Here is a 19,895-nt window from a genome sequence, read left to right on the forward strand (position 1 = left end):
TGTTTCTTACAGGGGATGATGTTGAAGAGTATATGCAACACTCACACACATTCTTGTTTTAACATGCATTACAGTAACTTTTATCATTGTGAACTGGCAATTGAATGTGAATTCTGCAACTTTGAAATTAAGGGAGCACATACAGTCTTTGGCTGCTTAAGCATAGGAATATTAAGCAGAAGTAGAAAAAAATATTATCTATGTGAGGCATATGTGAAATGGTCACTGGGATTAATCTTTACAGCGTTACCATCTACATTACAAATTAGAGGTTGCACAGCAAAAAAGGTTTCACAAAAAAGCTTGAAGAATGATTTAGCAAGGGGCTAACAGAGCTAAATCTATCATAGTTTATCCAAGGAAAAAACAAAAACTTTAACAGTTCGCTGCTACATGCATACAGAAAGCTTTGTCTGCTGTACCAACTCTTTAGATCTCATCAGAAAGGGAATAACAGTATCTTATTAGAATGTTAAGGCTAGATTGATTTAGATAGGTGATAAGATTTCATAACAATACACAAATAATCTCAGAGATGCAGAAGATTCTCCACTGTTTGACGTCTTTGGATACCTTTCTAGAAGATGGCACGAGACTCAACATCACTGGTTTGATTCAGGAAAAACTCTTTGCTTTGCATTATGCAGGGATTCAGACTGAATGATCTTTTTTGTCCCTGTTGGCCATGAAGTCTATGAAACAATTTTTTCAACTTGAAACCTTTCCATAAAGCTTCCTCCTCATTCTATATATACACGAGAAGTTACAGCGGGGAACGGAGGTGGTGTCTCTCTTCCAGTTGTGGAATACATTACTCCCTTCAGCCTCAAATCTTCTGAACAGTTTCTTTCCCAAGAGAATCCCACACAACCTACACTGAGTGTAGTCCTTCAATAAAGACCCCATTGCTAACCCCTGTTCTCTTGAAAAGCTGTTTATATCTTTTTTCCTACCTGAATTCCTCAGTTCCTTCTGCAGATGTGTTAATTATCTGAACAGATAATTACATCAAAGTTTTACCAATTTTTAATAAAAGATAAATTAAGTCCACTGGCTTCAGCATAAAGCTTTGAAGATGGGAGTTCTGTTCTGAATTTGTTGAGAAGTGGCAGATGACTTGATATATGTAACTAACCTTGAAAGGGAGTGAATAATCCCTGCTTATCACTTACTCTGCCGCTGTGTTAAGGCCTATAACATCAAATTGAGCTTTTTGCTGCATGTGGTCCATGAAGATCCCATAAGAACTTTGCAAAAGACCTGGCTTTGTTTATACACATACTAGTTAAAGACAGACAGAGCCAAAGAACAGCATTTAATGTTTATTAAGCCTTTGCAAAAACACAGACATTTTTCAGTCAACTTGAAATTCATTATTTTAGTCAAATTCAAGTATTTCTTGCACATCTCACTGGATTGGCACTAGCAGTAGAAGCAGCAGCATAAGCAGAAAGCATTGGCACTTAGAGCAGAAAATCAGAAGGCTGAAGCTGCATAGATTTCAAAGGTTGTGCTATACAGAGAACTTAACATATCAGATATGGTAACAAACTAAAGGCAGTTTCACCTTCACTGCAGTACGAAACTTTTTTTTTTTATGGTATGTTACTGGATGGTTGTTTCTGGTGTGAAAAAGACAGAGGCCTTCTGGTGAATTTTCCAAGCCTAGAAGGATGTATTTCGCATACCAGTAAGCACAGGATGTTCATTTGCATAAGAGATTTGCAGTAGAAAAATACATTTTGAAATTCTCATTTTATCAAATTCAGACTCTACATCTCCACAGCTATCCAGAATAACACAAAGCTGGAACTGCACCTGATATAAACGTCTTCTCATCCCATTTGCTCTTAGAGAGGACCCGTGACATGAAAATGTCATCTGAATGCATGCCTAGTAGCTATTGGCAGTGTGTTCCCTCCTTCATGAGCACCTACGTGATGTATAATTCTGTTCATCTTTCTGGTTATTGAAATCTGCATGTTCAGCTGGCAATAAGATCAGTGCAATTCCTTGAAATAGTCATAAAGCCCTTATGACTGTTTTTGAAAGGGTGGTGGAGACATTAAGACAAGTCCCACCCATCTTTTTTTTTTTTTTTTTTAAGAAATTACTGAATTACTAGAAGAAGCAAACAAATGTTTATCTGTGTGTCAAATAGGATTGGACTAGATGACCTGGGCTGGACATCCAGAGATCCTTTCAAACCTCAACCATTCTGTTATTCTATGCAATTAATCTTCCAAGCCAAAAAAATGTCAAGAAATAATAAAGTCTTTAACAGTGAAGGGGTTAGGTCCTCAGACTAAATTGACAGAGGCAGAAAATCTTTAGAAGGAGCATTAATTTATGCACACTGAGAATTTGTCCCAACATAGCTACGCTGTTTTGTACTATGTGGGTCTGAAATGTTCATAAGACCAATCAGTGCTGGTAATTAAAAAAACCCAACCATTTCTTTTTTAATGTGAAAAGGGACTTGGGTTACTTAACTGTCAAGTACCTTAACATGAGAAACAGAGGAAGTGAAAGGATTATGCAGAACCTAAAGTTTACTGAAACATAAGAGCTACAGGCTTCCGCTACATGAAAGAACAGTACTTAAAGTAATAGAAATATGGAGGGAAACCCTGAAGCCCACAGTCAGAGAAACTTGAAGACAAAGCAGGATTTAGCTCAAATTCCCAATCAAAAAGCTAGCAGCACAAAAGCATACAGCAATAAAGCACAGCTTGTATAAGCTTTTAAGCCGTTTAAAATAACAGATGGATCTTCCATTCATTAAATACTCCTGCTGAAGAAAAGCATCAGCATTATACAGATCATGAGAATAGTTTTACATTCTTGATACGCCTGGAGATTAAGTTTTACCAACTATACCCATGCAGAAATATTTTTTGCACTGAGTTGCAGCAGAACATTGCATACTGCTTACAGCAAACCATTTCACTATTTCACTCTCCCTGTAATGTCATTATTTTCCAGTTCCCATCTTCAAGTGAATTCTATTAATCATTAGACACTTAAGGCACAAGCAGACATAAAAATAAATAGCATCTGTAAAAAAAGTCAAATACTTAATTAGCACACCTTATCCGAAACTTTTAAGTCTCATTGAATAGAACAGACTTTAAAACACTATTCTGATTCTAAAAATACCAACAGAAAAAACACTACTGAAGTTGCTTCTTTATCCTGAGGACTTAGTATGCACAATAACAATTCAACACCTGTGGCTAACTGAAACATCTATTCACTCATCCATCATTTTTTAAAGAGATAAAATGCAGTTAGTTTTTCTGTGGATTTCTATTCCTACTGGGATGTCCAGCATCAGGACTGCCCAATTCATACTGTGGGATTCACACAGCAACATCCATGAAATTGCTCCCATAGAGACATGTAAGATAGACACCAAGCAGGGGAATTCAACTCGCCTAATCTACAATGAAGCTATCTACACAGCAACCCGTCACCTGAGACTCTCTGTTATTGGTGGAAAGAAATAGACACAGTGCACAATTCACCATACCCTAAAACAGATGTCTAAACCTGCCAATTTTTCCTCCACTGACTGTAAACAGAGCTTAAACTGATTAGTCAAGTTGCAGATGTCCATGCTACAAATGTCAAAAGTCAATTAAAATGAATTCCACCTTAAAAGCATAGGCAGGTGTCCTCTTCCAGGTCTGCCTGGGCAGCTGAAGATGGAATTGCAATGACTTGTCTATCCTGAGAGGGAAGCTACCTCCTCCACCTGTCTGTCAGCAAAACAAACTGTAGCAGCCCCCCGTCCCCGCCATCTACTCTCCTCCCATCTGCAGCAGTCCTGTAGTCAAAGCCATATGGGTACCTCGCATCACTCTTGACCACTGGGTTATGCTAAACACGTTGATTTTACCTGGAATAGATTGGGCAGTGCTTGCATGATCCCTTTCCCTGTCCAAACTAAGCACCATTGGGCTCCCAAAGTGACAAATAATGGTAAACCAATATGTTAAGTACTACAGCTGCTGGCCAAAGGAATGTAGGTTTATAGCCTAAGCAGGCTTTAGTTTACAATTTAGACAAGACTGAGGAATTCAGGCATTCCTCAAAGTGGTTATTATTGTAACAAAGACGGTTGAGTCTTGTCTTTACAATCATCATCAAGATGGGTTAAATTAGATATTGTTTCAAGCTTACAATTTAGTAACTTCGAGGCATAAAATCCCATTCTAATAAAGCAAGGGCTCCTTTTACTGATCTGACTTCAACTTACCGTAACCACAGAGATTTGCACAGTTCCTGTTCTGAGATACATATGCACATTAAAAAAATACCGATAAGCACATCTGCATCTAGACCTGATCCTCAGTTGACAAAGCAGAGCTGTAATTAAATCTTCACCTTTTCCTGGTCTCCTACATATAGTTACCCAGTGTCTTTTTTGAATAGGAATGTTTAAAAGCCATTTGAAGAAGAAATGGAAGTTCCTTATATATAGCAGGATTGTTTTGAGATTGATTCTGGCATTCACATTACCTTCCTTCCCACGCTCTTTTTCTTCAAAATCTTAATTATATCTTGAACATAATGAAACAGTAGAAAAGAGTCAAGGTGTCAAGACTCCCATGTACTCTTCTGTACTTTGGCCCTTGAGGGGCAAAGGAAGAAGTTGCTGACAGATACAACAAAAGCTCACTGCAGTGTTTAGTTAGGTTCCATCATGCAGGAACTGCTTATGACTTCCCCCAAGTGTCAATATGCAGCATCCACCCCAAAGAACTCTGACCAAAGTTACTTTATCTTTATACTCCCAATTAAGATAAAAGATGTACAAATATATTCCAGGTTTGTACAGTCTGTGAAATAATTAATTTGCATGCAGAACAAAGCAAGTTTGCCCCTATAAAAGAGTGGTCCCTACAAAACACAGCACTTTTGTCTGAAAAAAAACAGATTCAATGCCACTTTTTAGACAAGAAATCCATTAAATTTTGTTCTGCAAAAGCAATCTTGCACTGATAACAACTGTCAAGTCCAACAACTGGTGATTTAATGTTCTATTCCCCTTTTTCTAGCAATTACAAGTTGCTTGAAAATTAAATTACAGTTACTATTTCTCCCCAGTGAGGCAGTCTGACATGATGTGCAAATGCTTACATTGCCCTGTAAGTCAGTTGTTCCCAGAAGAGATGGGCTGGCAGCATGAAAATAATTAAATGCCAATATACAATTGGCCTCTTTTATGAAAAATAAACAGGCACAAAGACAAACTGTTCCACTGCTTATACTAACCAACAAATGCTGAGATGACTGTTTATTTTAAACACAGCAATGAAGCTGCAGTGCTGTTTACTGACTTTCATAAACTCAGTTTTAACAGTTTAGAATGTGTTCAGAAATAAAGTTCTTATTTCTCTGATGATTCTTCATCTGCATTGACCTTCTCTCTTTGGAGCCACATAAGCGCTGACTTTGCTGTGCCATCTCCACTCTGTTGGGAAAAGCAAATGAAGGTAGCCCAGACAAAGCCACAGAGCCCAGTGTAAGCTGTTCGCAGGTAAACAGGGACCAAAATGAAGTTTGACAGCTGCGTTGGAAGGAGAGAGAGTTCAGTTAGTGCTCCAGGCATTGTCAGGTCTTACACCTACACACCCAACAACTCCACTGACTTCTCGCTGTGTTAGATATACTATGAATGCATCAGATCAGGTTTTATGAGAAAGAAAGGCTCACTGAGTTACCCTAAAAACTCACCTGCACAAAAGGCCAGTACATCAGTCCTGTCTGAAATGAAAATGAACAATTCATTATTCTTACAGACTTCAACCACAAAGATTCATTTTTTCTTACCACACTTAGCAAAAACTGAAACATATTTGAGTAAAGTTAATAAAAGCTGTTCAATTGTAAATTAAGATGTTTAATTTAAGAGGTTGCAATATTAAGCTTCTAATCATCTTCATGAGGCTCTGTGCTAGGATTTTCTCAAACATATTATTCTAACTCATTTTAAATACAAAACTCGAAGCACAGTTAAGTCTTCATAGTCACCCGACACCAGATACATAAACACATTTACCAGATGGGCAAACAAATGTTTAAATATGTGAACATTTGTTTCAGCCATGAATGAAAAATACCACTGAACGCTATTTATTTCACACTTGCAATGCTCCTTCTAGTTACTCATACATGTAAGGCTTTTTTTTCAGAAATCAATGGATGATTTACTCATAGAACATAAGGTCAATAGAAACCTTATGATTCGATAGGATATAGTGGTCACCGTTTTTATAATCATCCTCCATAGGAATAGAAAAAAAATCCTTCGTTATCCTACCTATATAGCTTCACAGTGTGAAGAGAAATTCACATTGCATCACAGTTTCTCCTTCTATTATATTTTTTCTGCTAATCTATTTTTCTTCTTGCACCTGAGAAATCTTTAAAATTTTTAATTTGCTCAGCTCTGAGGTAGCATGGATAATTTTTTCCTGTGTATGCAGAAATGCAAACCAAAACCAGCTATTTATACCAAAGTCTTCCTAAAACAAGGGATTGTGTTTCTGAAAGTGAGAAGACTGTCACTGAAAAGTACAGGCTGAAAATGATTCCTAAAAAAGGTGTCTCTATAACCAATGATTTTGACAGGTGTTCATATAAGTGCTGTCAATGGCATTACTAACTAAACTCTGGTATGTGGGTACTTCTTAAGATAAAAGGTAGTAAAATCTTAATCAGTGTTGTATTGTAGGGCTCCCATTCAAAGAGAGCCGGGTGCAAGTGTTATGTATATAAACACTGTACATTTTTAAAATGGCATCATTTTACCCATCTGGCAGCAGTGCCTGCTCTAGACTACTCCAACTTCACATGACTGCTGGTACTTAGAGCTTCCTGCACATAATCAAATAATAGAATGAGAGAAAGGCTGTTGGAGGAAGGAATATTTCAAATATTTTATGCAATAATATTATCTTTTTGCTTAGCTGGGAGATAAGTGAATTGCTTGCCTCACCTTATATGTGTTCCAAAATTTCTTTTTACAGTCTGAGAAGATGTCCTCTTTCCTCTGAAGGATGCTCATACCTAGTGGCAAAATATTTACAACAATCAGAAAAAAAGCAAAAATTAAATGTGCACTTTTTTTCCAATTATATACCAAACTGTTCTCAAAATATATTACAATAGCTTTGAAAGAAAAGCTGGTATCATTACAAAGAAAAAAATACCATTCCAGCTACCTAACAGTGGTACATCATATCCCCTCATCTATTGACTTGGCTCTCAGCGTTGACACCATGGATCAACTGGAATATACTGTATAGGTGGTGTATCTGTTCCCCTGCCACATAACTCACCAGTGGTATGGCATTGGAACAGATATGATGAAAGTACCTGTGGCACCTGATGCACAGCCTCTCCATTGAAGTGGAAATGGAAAATCCTTTATTATTAAAATGGTGCATACTTATGCTCTCGCTATGATCTCGCTACCTTAGCTCTTATTTCCTAATAAGCAAATCAGCAGCTAGACAGTCATCAACACTCTTATCCCACAAACAGTTCCATCCACCTTAACACTGCCTTGCAGTCTCTTATCTCTCTTCCAAGGCCTGTTTCTCCTCAAAGCCTTGCTGCTTCTCCGGGTCTGCGCAGAGCAGAGCTGACGCTTCTCCAAGCCAGCCCAGGACCGAGCTCCTGCCTGGCTCGCCAAGCAGAGTTCTCTCAAGCAGAGCTCTCCACCTTCACCCAGCTCCCCAAACTGAGCTCTCTGGCTGAGCTGACCAGCTGATGTCCATTTGGCTCTTAAGTATTGAATCTCCCACAGCTGTGCAGGGCTGACAGGCCAATGCCAACCTGCCTCTTAATCATTGACCAGTAACACATGATTTGACTCTTAACATAATGAATCTCCCACAGCTGCGCAGAACTGACACTCCCACAGTACCTTTTACATGCATGAGAGAGAGAGAATAAGGCATTCTGCACATTGTCGAACTGCCAGAAGCGGCTCAGATCCTGAAGGCGTTTAGGTCCCTACAGACCACTGAAGTCAGTGGAAAAGGGCACCCAATTTTTTGTGGTGTTTTTTTTTTAAAATTTTGGCCATAATCAACATGACTTTTTTACCTTCACAAATACTACACAAATCCAAATTCTAGAATCGACAAGCAGAACAATTTCAAAACCTACTTGTTTAACCCTCCACATACGGCATTCCAAAATCTTAAATAAATTCTATTTGATCCAAATTCTTCTAGGAAAACACAACCTCACAACATGCTCCCATCATTACACCCAAGACCAAGAGAAAAGCGGTATGACTTGAAATTACATATTAGACACATGCAAACTTGAAATAACTGAATGAATTCCCATCACATGAAATATCGTTGTAAGGGTTCAAAATAATAAACGGTATTTCATATGATGAGAATCTTCAGGTGTCAAATTAAGACTACATCTTTCTAAGAGATGTAGCAGCTCTTCAAAGATCACCCACCTTAACTGGAAGATGGGACCTATATTAAGCAAAGATATTAGACAACATGATTTTAACAAATCAATCCAAAATCAAAAGCTATGCATTCATGCATAAGCAGAGGCCCAAAGTTGCTTAGTCTAGCTCAGGTATCTTTCTAGATATTTGCATGCCATGAGGTTATCAGTATCTCTGAACAGATACATTATTTTGCTATTACATCATACTGCTACCCAATTTAGGGATTTTTAGTAGTCCTTCAAATCCTACTGGTCCTTGGGCAATTCTCTGACACAGGCAGAGGATTCTGAGAGTAAGTATCTGGTGTTTGACCTCTTCATTTCTCTTCAATCACAAACGGAATGATTTCCCTGTCGGGGTCATAAGATGCAGATCTCCCGATACCAGGCAAAAAGAGTACTCGTCTTGCTCTTCTTTCACATGAAGTTTAAATTAAATGAAAATCTTGTTTTACACTAGTCTCACCTATTATTTTTCTTATTCCCTCATGTTTATTTTTGAAATAGATACTAGTCTTCTCTAATGTCTCTTCTTATTCATCAGCTTTTGAGTTTACACATTAGCAGTATGCTGTATTCTATACACTGACAGTAGAAGATGGTACCGTTTATTTGCTGCACTGTAGTATTTCCTGACATTTACAGTTAATCGTGGTTCGGAAATAAGACAGCTGGTGTTGAGAACTGACTGAGCAGAGCAATGCAAGCAGACACGGACGGTACAGTCCTTGCAAGATGCTCTGAATTCTTTGCAGCTAATTAAAAGCTCGGGGCCCAACAAGCCCCAGGCAGGACGCCGCTCTGGCAGGGCACCGCTCACCTGGAGCTCTCAAGTGCCCAGGCCGGCGGAGCGTTGCCAGCGGCCACGCTCGGCGAGAGCTACCGCCGCCTGCGGGTCCCCAACCACTTCCCCAGCTCCGAGCGCAGCTCCGCGGGCGGCTGCGGCGGTTTCCGAGGCCTTGTACCGGCAGCGCCTCGGCGGGGACCGGCAGCCCGCAGCGAGCCCGCTGCCTGAAGACCGCGCAGCCCCGCACCGGCGCTTCTGGGGCTGCGGGAGCCGGCCCGCAGCGATCGCCACCCCGCAGGCCGGGCGGGCAACGCAGGGTACCCAACCACCCCACCCTGTTTGGGGTGCAAAGTCCCCTTTCGGTGCTCCAAGTCCTGGCCCGGCGTGCGTGCACCGGCGTTCCCCGCCCGCCCGCCCGCCCGCCGCCCCGCGATGGCGGTATCCGGGCGGCGGCGGCACTCACCCGTGTAGAAGGCGACGACAGCGACGGGGGCGCCGAGGAGCTGGTCGCAGAGCACCTTGCCGAGGACGGCGGGTGGGCGGCGGCCGGGCAGCGCCCGCTCCAGCGCCCGCAGCCAGACGTAGCTGAAGTTGCCGTGGAAGGCGAGGGCCACCAGCGCTACGCGCCGCGTCTGCGCCCAGTCGGGCGGTTGCCCCCGCCGCCGCCGCCGCCACAGCTGCTGGGCCGCGTCGCCCGCCGCGAAGAGCCCACCGTAGAGAAGCACGTTGCAGAGCCAGGGAAAGCGCCGGACCCCGGCGCGCAGCAGCGGCCCGGCCATCGCCCGCTGCCTCTTCCGCCCGCCGCCGCCGCCGCCGCCTCCTCCTGGCGAGCCCGCCCGCCGCCGCCCCCGCCATCTCTGCGGTCCCCGCGCCCCCTCAGGGCTGCCCCGCCGGGGGTGCCCCCTCCGCCGGGCCTGCCCCTGCCAGGGAAGGCCGGCAGCACACGGTGCGCCCCATGCTCGGCCTCCCGCGGCCGCGCCGGTGTGCGGTGGGCCCGCAGGTGACCGCTGGGCACCCGGGCTTCGGCTCGTGGGCTTATTTTCCAAGGACTGCGCGGTCACTCAAAAGTAGGTCACTGCGCCTCCTGGGCTTTGGGCTGCGGCGCACCGGGGAGGCACTGTGCGGTATCGCTGCAAGTTAACAGACAAGTGAAAACTAGGCACTCTTTGCTTATTACTTTTTAAATTATCTCCTTCTTGCCTGCTTACATGAGTAGGTCACAGCTTTTTCTTTTCAATTTTACTGTTGCTTTGCAGTCTGGTTTCTGTTGCCTCACTGAGCAGGGCTGGTGCACACCTGCTGAGCAGCAACCGCCCGTGCTGTGCTGTTCATCCGCTTTGACCTCAGCTACTGGGACAATTTGAGAAGGCGGCCAGAAGTGATGTATGTTTATTTAAGAGTCTCGTGTACACAGCTTAGTACTCACACAACCCTTGCCACAAAGCGGATCTGAAGTCACGATGTGAGCCGGCAGCGAGCGAGGCTTGTGTCGGGCAAGGCAGGCTTTGGCTGCAGAATGAGCACATCCGGGAGCGCCGGGCATTTCCCCTCGGTCCTGGCAAAGGGCTCAGGCTTGGCTTAGGGAACCATCTCCAGGCCAGGAGGTGGTAGTTCACTGTGTCCTGACAGTGACAGGGATTAATGCATTTGAAATTTATCATGAAATGTTCCAGGAATGACTATGAATAGCCATGGATGGCTTGTAGATTGAAATACATTTTAACATTTTAATAACAAAGTAGGGCGAGCTGCCCAGTGCTTGGGAGACACCCTGTGTCGAGGCCCGTCAGCGTCCTTACCAGCTTGGCACCTGACACGGCCGCGCCAAAACCAGAACATCAACGCTATCCGCAAGTTGTTCTCTTAAGTAATATAAATGGCGCTAAAAGGAAGAGGAATATGTACCGAAAAATAACTCCAGGTTGAAAGAACAGAAATAAAGCTCTGGAAAACAGGGTTTGGCTCTCCGGGGACTGCTTGGCCGAGGGGAGCCCGCAGGCAGGGCCGCGCTGCACTCCCGCCACCTCGCCTCCCCCACGGCACGTCCCCGTACCCTCCGCCGCGGGAGGCCGCGCTCGGCCCGGCGGGGCCCGGCGGCCTATTGCCCGGGGCGGGTGTCGCTCGGGGGTCCCCTCGAGTCTGGGCGAAGCCCGTTCTTCGGGGCTGTGCAGCGTCCCCCTGCGGACCAGTACGCGGAGGAAGCGTTTTGGTGCCGCCGTTGACAAGGCCCTGCAGGCCGAGCTGCCGGCAGCGGGGTGACAGCCGGGAGGTTTGTGAAGGCTGGAGCCACGCAAAACCTTCCCGGGACACCGGGCTGCCACGGCCCGCCGCCGCGGGGAGCCGAACCCCCGGCAAGGCGGCGGCGCCTCCGCGCAGCGCCCGCCTCCCTGCTCCGCGCCGCGCTCACTGCGCATGCGTCAGTACCTGTCACCTCCCCGGTCGCTCTCCGGGACTGTTCCACCAGCCGGACCGGGGAGGGGGGCGGGACGCGGCGGCGGGCGGCGCGAAGGCCGCGGGCTGCGCTCTCCCCCGCCCGTGCTGTCACGGCGCGCGGCCCCGCCGCGCCTGGCGCAGAGTCGCTGCCCCGAGCCCTCCCCGCCCGCCTGCCGCGGTGGTCTCGGCCGCGCGCGGGCGGCCGGCTGCGGGCGCGGGGCGGGCCTGCCGCCGTTCCCTAGGTGAGCGCGTTCCCCGCCCCGCCCGCCGCGGCCTCGTCAGCGCTGCCAGCGTGGAGCCGGCCGGGGCTGAGGCGGAAGTGCCCGGCGGGCAGGCGGCGCGCATCGGACACCCCGCCGGCTATGGACGCCTCTCTGGAGAAGGTCTGCGGGGCGCGCCGGTGCCAGGCTGGCGGGGCGGGGGCGGCCCGGGCACCTGCGGGCGGAGGGGTGCTGGGGCGCGGCGGGCCCCGACGGGCGAGCGGGCCCTGCCGGTCGCGTCGCCGGCGGGGCGGTGGGGCCGCGCCCCGCGGCTGAGGCCGGGGCTCAGCGGGGAGCCGGGGCCTGGGCCCCGGTGAGGCGCTGCCCCAGCGCCTCGGCTGCGGCGGTGTCGCGGCTCCGCCGGGGCTCCTGGCCCGCCTCTGCCGAGGGGGGGCCTGTGCCACACGGGCCTGACTCAACTTTGTCTCACGAAGCCTTGAGTCACCAGTGGAGCCCACGGGCGTGCCCCCTCCCGCTCCCCAGCCACCGCGCTTGGCGTTCGTCGCCTGTGTGAACGGTGTCTGTTTCGGTGTCCCGGATCTATAAAAAGTCGAATAACTGTCAGGAAATGCTTTAGAAACGGGTTTTTTTGCTTGTTTTCTTGAAAAGAAGATGGAGCTTATTTCCTGGGAATGTTAGCCTTCAGCAGGACAGTAGAGGAGATATTATTTGACTTTTTTATTTTTCATTTTATACTGGAGATGTTTGCTCTCTTCTGCCTAATGTACTGCCTAATGTACAAAGCAGATACTGATTCTGCAATGCCCTAAGTGACTGACAAAACTTACTTTGCCTTTGTCACTGTGAGTCAGTCAGAATCTGGTAATCTGGGACCTGCCACACTTCTGGCTTTCGTGGCACCTGCTGTGCTTCAGAAGACCTGCCCTAGAAGTGAGGATGGCATGGCTGCTTGTACATAGATTATCACCATTGTATGTCTTTGGGGACAGTATACCTTTGAAATAACTTATACTTTATATGCTTAAGGCATGTTAATGCATCCTTCCCCTTCGCATCATTTACTATATGCAGCATGTTCAGTTTTACGTAATCTTTGGAATTGCCTAGAGAAATTTGAAGGGATGTGCTCTAGTAAGATGAATAGTAAGGAAATTCAGGAAGTGTCTTTCTGATGTGGTTAATGAGTTGGTAGCAGAATGGTTTGATATATTACGATCCACATGAAGGATACAATATTAAAGAGTATTTGGTAGCCTTTAAAAGCTTAAGTTCTTTACTAGTGCTGACAGAAGTTATAGTGACTGCTGTTTGTTCTGAAGAGTTCTAATTACTTAAGTAACACCTAATTGAACATACTGATTTGAAATATGGTCTTTATCAACCAGACTCAAGCAGAATAATGGTACAATATGCAGATATTTAAAGAGGGCACATTAGTACAGGGCAAGTGTTTGTCCTGTAGTACTGGCAAAATCCTTATGAACTTTTTTTGACTAGGTCATCATAAGAAGCAATAAAAACACTGTGTAAGAATTAAATACCTAAATTTCTTAACAGAAGAGAAGTTACTTGTGTTCTTGGTGTAAGGAATAGTCTATAATGATGAGGGCCCTGCAAAAGCTTTCCTGTCTGATTTTTTCAATATGTGCGAGTAGATGTGTATAAAGAGTTATCATTCGTTCTACTTCCTGTCTTGTTTATCATGGCTTTTTTCCCCATGTATGATAAAAGCTGTAGTCCTCTGTGTAATAGCATGCCACAATACAACTGTTGTCTTCTAGCCACTTAGCAGTTAGTGCCCCCCTGAAACAGTCCTTGGTTAATATTGTTGTAAATCTGTACAATCTGCACTTTATCTAGTCTTCAGCATGATATATAAGAAGTCTTCTCCCTAAATAAATTTGAAATTCATCCAAGTTGGGATATGTGCTTATTTAAGCATTATAGTAATATATCTGAGACTGTCTTTTATTTGAACCATGGATTCTCTCCTCCTTATGTATTTATACACGTGGCTTATTCAGATGTCAGTAATAAGTACTTTTAAACCTGTATTAAAATTTGTCAAAGTTCTGTATTTTTCTTAACGAAGAAGGCATTTTGGTACAATCACCTAGTTAGCTGTAATGCATGGTGACATCGAATGACTACAGTCATTAGGTTCTTGCAAAGGGAAAAAGATTTTTTTTATAGTAGATGAGAAACTTCTGAAGAATTGAAAACATTGCACCATAGGATTGCAAGGAAAACCCATTGTAGAATCTGACACACAGGTGTGCATGCCAATAATCTCATAGTTTGATTTGCAAATTATCTTTGTTTTATCAGACAACAGTTTTTTTTTTTATGTATTGATGTTGTGTGTCATAAGTGGTATAATTAGAATGAATTTTTTCTGAAATCCAGAAATCTTTTTTTGGGGTGATCTTCAGATTTAAGTTCTTCTGGAAGCCTGTGTTCAATTTCAGAAGTTTGGCTAACACATCTATGATTTTTATTTTTTTTCTGCCCCATTTATATTTTGATAGATGTGACCAATCTTCTGAAGGATTTTAACATTTTAAGTTTCAAGTTAGGTGACTTTATCAATGGTAAAATAGGACAAATTCTTTTCTTGTAACTTCTTGCTGTCTCTACAGCAATGTTTTCCCTAAACATGAAAAAACTATTTTGGTTTCTTGCTCAGCCTGTAATTTTTGTCTTTTGTTACTGTGTTAATTACCACAACAGCCTGGTAACTTTACTGGAAAACTCGTGACAGGAGACCTGCTTTCAAATCCTGCTGTGGGTCAGGGAAGTGATAAAATTAAAGATTAGATTAAAAGAGCAAATACCTATCAGCAGAAGCCTTGTGGTGATACAGTTCCAGTTTCATTCAAGCTGTCATGAAGTGGCTGCTTTTTTTATTTGTTATCTAAAACTTGTCTTATCCTGGAAAATAAACACAGTATTCTTTTGGCTGAAGAATACTGATATAGTTTGAGATTAATTTGCTGTTGAGAAGGTTTTGGGTTTTGATGGTAAAACTTTATTCGAGTTAAATGTAATAACGTAGTGGGAAAATGAGGCATACTTCTCATGAAATATGTAATGCTACACCTGTGAGTTTCTTTGCACACACAGTAGTTTATGTAGACTGCTTAAAATTAGTCCCTTTCTTACATTAGGAGTACAGCCTACAGAAATGCAAAATCAAGATTGTAAAACATTAGTATATGAAGCAATGCTATCCTTTTTGGATTTGTTGTTAACAGTCTTCTCCCAACTGGAGAATGGCCCCTTATCCTTCCCCAGTTTCCAAGTGGCCCCAAGGTGTGACATACTGCCTATAAAATCGGAAGCAGTTTACAGTTCAAAGTGCTTAAAAAAAATAGTAGCAGATTAGTTAAAAAAATAGGGAAGTAACCACAAATCAAACCTGTTGCAAGTTAACCTAGTGAATTGGATTAACACTTTTTGAATGCAATGATTGGTAAAAGTCAAAGTAGGGCAGTGAATGTCAGGGTCTCTGAAGGGCTTAAGGAAGCAGAAGGCATTGGGTTGCTGAATGGACACTTTGAAGGAAGAAGCTATGGCTGGTGCCTCCTTAGAGCTTGAAAGGACATTGCATGGCTTGTAACTCATCTGGTCAAAGGATCACCTAACTGTGATCAGAGTCCAATCCTGTGATACCAAACGGAGTGCAGAAACTAAGGCTAAGCTGGTATTCAATATAGCTAGTATTCAATAACCCCCTCAAAAAGTGTGTTGTCCTGTGGTTCAGGAGGTAATGTTCAGCAACTCATCCACCAGTCTTTTTAAAAACAGTTCAAGAACATGAAAAAAGTATTCTGTTTATTACTGATTGGATTTTATACACACTTGGTGTCATTTACAGACAAAACTAAAGCAAGGTACTACATTATGGTGTGTTAATGAAGTGTGTTCAGAAATGTTTAACTGAATGGTTTGTTGCTGCAATTTTGCCACACCTATTTTTCTTGCTGCTTAAAACAAGTAGATAGTCTTCTGCTTCCCACATCCATGCCCTTACTAACGTGAGCAGAGGAGGAAGCATACATAAAATTCAGTATGCAACAGTAAAAGGTAGCTGTAATTGAGAGGAGAAGGTAAGTTGCTGCATAACCACTTAGCAAATTGGAAAAAAAAACAGAAGAGATTTGTTTTTCGATTAAACCCACATCAGAATTCAAAGACTTTCTGGATTTCATAGCATTTTATGGAGCTTTGTGTAACTTCTTAGGACTTTTAAAACTGTATTTTATGTATTTATTCTGCCAGCTTATTGGCAGAAGGGTTTCATGCACGTGTAATTACTAGTAAGTGAGAAAGGATGAGTCACAGGGTAAGCATGTGAAGGTTTTAACATCTGATGCAATTCTAGCAGGTGAATTTTGTGTCAGTAACAAACAAAAGCAGCTCAGAGCCCTTTTTGTAATGACTCTACTACATCTTGTGTCCTCATCTACAACAGATCTGTTTGAATATTTGCCTGTGATGATGAGGAAGGTTCAGGCAAATAACTGCCTTCCAGCCATTGATCGTGTTTTATGGCAACCTGAATTACAGTATGTGAGATAGTCACAATCAGGCAATTATGTCTAGTCAATCGCTCCCTTAAAGGCTCCCAGGAGCAAAACTTTTTTTTTTTTTAAGTAAGATTTTTGTCAGAGTTTCTTTGATGTGATGCAACTCTGGAAACCACTGAAAATGTATGGAAATATTGGTAATGATCATATTTAGATTTTTCTTCTAGCTATATATGTTGTATTCTGAGTATCAAATGCTTGCAGTGTGTGTATTTTCTTAAATCTCTGTGATGAGGTCTTGAACTTTTTGTATTTGAACTGCTTTTTCACTCAGTGTTTAACTGAGTTGTGGCCCTCATAGCCAGTGAGTACTGTGGAAGCCAGAAGTGTAAAAAGTGTAAGAAGTGTATTGCTAAATGCTGGGAGTTCTTGTGGGAAAATATTACTGAGTACTTGAACTGTCCTTTTGTTCTTTCCCCAAAAATTTGTTACTGGACACTTCTAAAGCAACAGAATACAGAGAGCTATCAATCTTGGTTTGATCCAGTGTGACCGTGCCTGGCTACTGATTCTTTCAGCCACCTACCACTTGCTATAATACGAGTTAAATCTCTAAATATTTTGGTAAAAATAGTCTCTGAACATATGGTAACTCTCAACTTAATTTTTTTTCTTTTCTTCATCAGTCCTCTGGATGAAAATAGTGTAAAATCCTCATGTAAATTAATCCCACTACCTTCTGTGATTAGAATTGCTTTTGTGTCTGCATCTACATGAGCAAATGTATTTGCCACAGTGTTGCACATGTGCAACAGTTGCATGTGTTTCCATCAGCAGTGATGGAAAGCCTGTGCAGACCTTTAGGAATACTGTTTCTCAAATACTGTAGCAGACAAAACTATTATATCCCTTCAGTGTTGATAGTGTAAGTTGAAATACTAAACTTGTTTTGGATTTTTTTTTTTTAAACAACCACCACCTCTCCCCTTAGCAACCCCCCAACCTTAGCAGCAGTCTAAAGGGTTAACTGCTAGAGGCTTTGGTATGTGGGCTGGTCTTTTGAAAAAGGTTGATGTTGAATTTATGGAGGCTATGCTTACAGGAGATTTGGGAAACAGAGAAAGGGAGGAAAGACTCTGTAACAGGGTCATCTGAGTACCTTAGAGGTTTTTGCTGACTAATGTGATGGGTCTTATCAGTGGTGTTACCTTCTACATTCATATGGGGGTATATTTATTTTTCAAATACAGGTTAATATCGACCACTATAGGTAAATCAGACTCTGCCAGATGATACCTTTCACATTCTCTGGAAGCTTCTAGGTGGCATCTAATCCTTAAATGGATAAATATTCCTGTCCAGATCTCTTGTGTCAGTCTCACAAGCTTCTGCCAGGCTTCTTGGGTTAAAGTTCATAAAAGAGACTTCTTCAAAGCAAAAGCAGTTTTTTGGAAAATACTGCTTGTCTTTGAACTTGTCACTGGTTCAGGGGAAATAAGTTCAATGATTTTTAAAGCTCTTCCATCCTGACAGGCTCTTTAACAAGTATCTGTTGTTGCTGGGTTTCAGCAGTGAAACCAGGATTTTTGACCTGTTTTGTGTAGCTAGAGGGCTGCAACTGCTGGAAGATAAGCCTTTTCTGCATGTCAGTCTTCCTTAAGCTGCCTGCTGCAGGTCAGTTCTACTCTTTTGTCTAGTTAAAGGGCATCTCTCCAATAAGTTAAGATTAAAAATTGGTTTAAAGGTAGCAGAAATAGGAAAAAAACAGATTTACAAGAGTATTTGGATTAGATGTTTTCTCATCTGTTTTGAAAACTGCTGTTGTAAAAGTTTGACAGGGAAACCTGAATGGGGAAAAAGCAGGGAAGACTGCCATTTTATTTCTGTCTTTGTTAGAGCAGTCTTAAATGATTTCTTCTTGTCTTTTCTAGGTAAGAAGTGTTGGGGTTTTTAACCTCTTCTAGGAATTATTACTTGAACATGTTTGAATAACTTATAGTTGAACTGGTAACCTAAATGAAAAAGAGAATGATGCAAATTTCCCCCTGAATTTGCATCAAAATGCTCAATGACTAAAACCTGCCTTGATCAGATTTTTCAGTTGTTTAGCTTCCCAAACAACTTTTCTAGAAGGTAACTTTCTTGTAAGAATAGTGTTGTACGTATCCACTGATTGTGCTCTCGCTTGGTGGTGGGGTGGTTTGGGTTTTTTTCTCCGTTCCTATTATGGCAGAGGGGCTAGGTTTTTTTAATGAGAGTCTACATCATGAGAGCTGACTGTTGAGCCAACTCAGCTGAGGGATATGGTAATGGTTTTCTTCGGTGCAGAAACATGAGTTCTCAGGTGAAGTAAAAGGATAATTTCTAAATGAGATTTGCTACTGAAAGACTTGTGATTGTATTTGGGGTATCAATCTGTTTTCCATACTCGATAGAAAGATTAGGGTGTCGCTTAGCAGGTTTGGTTTGGTTTTTATTTTGGATAAGACTGCATGTGAATTTTACATTTAAGGGAATAGTTGAAGTTTTCTTGCTGGTGTAGAATGGTTATGATAAAGAATGATAAAGAAAATTCAGTTCAGTTGGACTACAGTGGAACATACTTAATTTTTTAGCTAAAGCATTATAATGAGCACTTACTTGAACACCTTGCACTTCTCAAATCCTTCTTGCCTTCTGATGTTCGTTCTTTCATTATTCATCAGAAAAAGTCCTGACTTTCCATGTGGAGAAAAAACTCGGATCTATCGATAATAAAATCCACATCACAACTGAGTTTTCTTTAGGATTATTTTAGGTTAATAGTTTGTTCTCATTTTATATATTTTGAGTTCAGGATATTCAACATACTTTTAAATGAGTACACACAGACTAATTAAAAGAATCTGGCTGATGCATGAATTTGTGTGAGGGTGTTGTGGGGATGGTAGTAAGACAAATATTTTTTGGTCTTTTCTTAAAAGTTGTTATCTTTTTCACTGAAAGATGGTTGACCCTACTCTAGCAGAAATGGGAAAGAATCTGAATGAAGCAATGAAGATGCTAGAAGACAGTCAAAGGTACGTGCAAAGGATGACAACTACAAAAACAATAACTGTTTGTACTAAGGGGAAGGTGATTAATGTCACTGTCATTAAGCAGGAAAGAACTAATTTTCCTAGTAGTTTAAGGTCATATTGTCATTCTGAAGCTTACACCTATACAAATCATCATTGTTTCTCAAATGATGGGATATTAATACTAAATGTACATATTTTTATGCATGTTCTGTAATAGAGCAAGTCCAGCAAGTTTGTTTTTTCAGAGATGTTAGATTTCTTATTACTGTGCGAGTAACTTTTAATTCCTATATATATGAGACTCTTCTGTAAGTTTGACATTTTCTGTTAAAGAACTAAAAAAAACCCCTCAGGAACTCTTTAATTCAGTCTG

The 19,895-nt window shown here is 42.6% G+C and overlaps 2 protein-coding genes across 2 annotated transcripts in view; one reads left to right on the forward strand and one right to left on the reverse strand.

Annotated features, from left to right (window-relative positions):
- Positions 1-1,309: 1,309 nt before the first annotated feature.
- Positions 1,310-10,281, reverse strand: MPV17L (MPV17 mitochondrial inner membrane protein like). Its single transcript, XM_074885807.1, has 4 exons — positions 9,744-10,281; positions 7,007-7,077; positions 5,743-5,772; positions 1,310-5,575 (listed from the first exon to the last, which is right to left on the reverse strand). Exons 1-4 carry the CDS (start codon positions 10,057-10,059, stop codon positions 5,396-5,398), a joined length of 597 nt encoding a protein of 198 aa, XP_074741908.1. The 5' UTR covers positions 10,060-10,281; the 3' UTR covers positions 1,310-5,395.
- A 1,602-nt stretch (positions 10,282-11,883) lies between these two features.
- PDXDC1 (pyridoxal dependent decarboxylase domain containing 1) overlaps positions 11,884-19,895 on the forward strand; it is a 33,946-nt gene continuing 25,934 nt past the window's right edge. The window contains exons 1-2 of the mRNA XM_074886561.1: positions 11,884-12,096; positions 19,449-19,522. Of these exons, the coding sequence (XP_074742662.1) occupies positions 12,076-12,096; positions 19,449-19,522 (95 nt within the window). The 5' untranslated portion in view covers positions 11,884-12,075. The remainder of the gene's footprint in view (positions 12,097-19,448; positions 19,523-19,895) is intronic.

The sequence above is a fragment of the Strix uralensis genome, chromosome 16 (genome assembly GCF_047716275.1).
Source record: "Strix uralensis isolate ZFMK-TIS-50842 chromosome 16, bStrUra1, whole genome shotgun sequence".
Classification (NCBI taxonomy): Eukaryota; Metazoa; Chordata; class Aves; order Strigiformes; family Strigidae; genus Strix; species Strix uralensis.

Coding starts and splice junctions, on each gene's coding strand:
- MPV17L (XM_074885807.1), bottom strand. CDS start 10,059: ATGGCCGGGCCGCTGCTGCGCGCCGGGGTCCGGCGCTTTCCCTGGCTC. Junction 5,773..7,006: donor AATTTTGGAACACATATAAG/GTGAGGCAAGCA, acceptor TTTTCATTTCAG/ACAGGACTGATGTACTGGCC. Junction 5,576..5,742: donor TGTACTGGCCTTTTGTGCAG/GTGAGTTTTTAG, acceptor CTTCCAACGCAG/CTGTCAAACTTCATTTTGGT.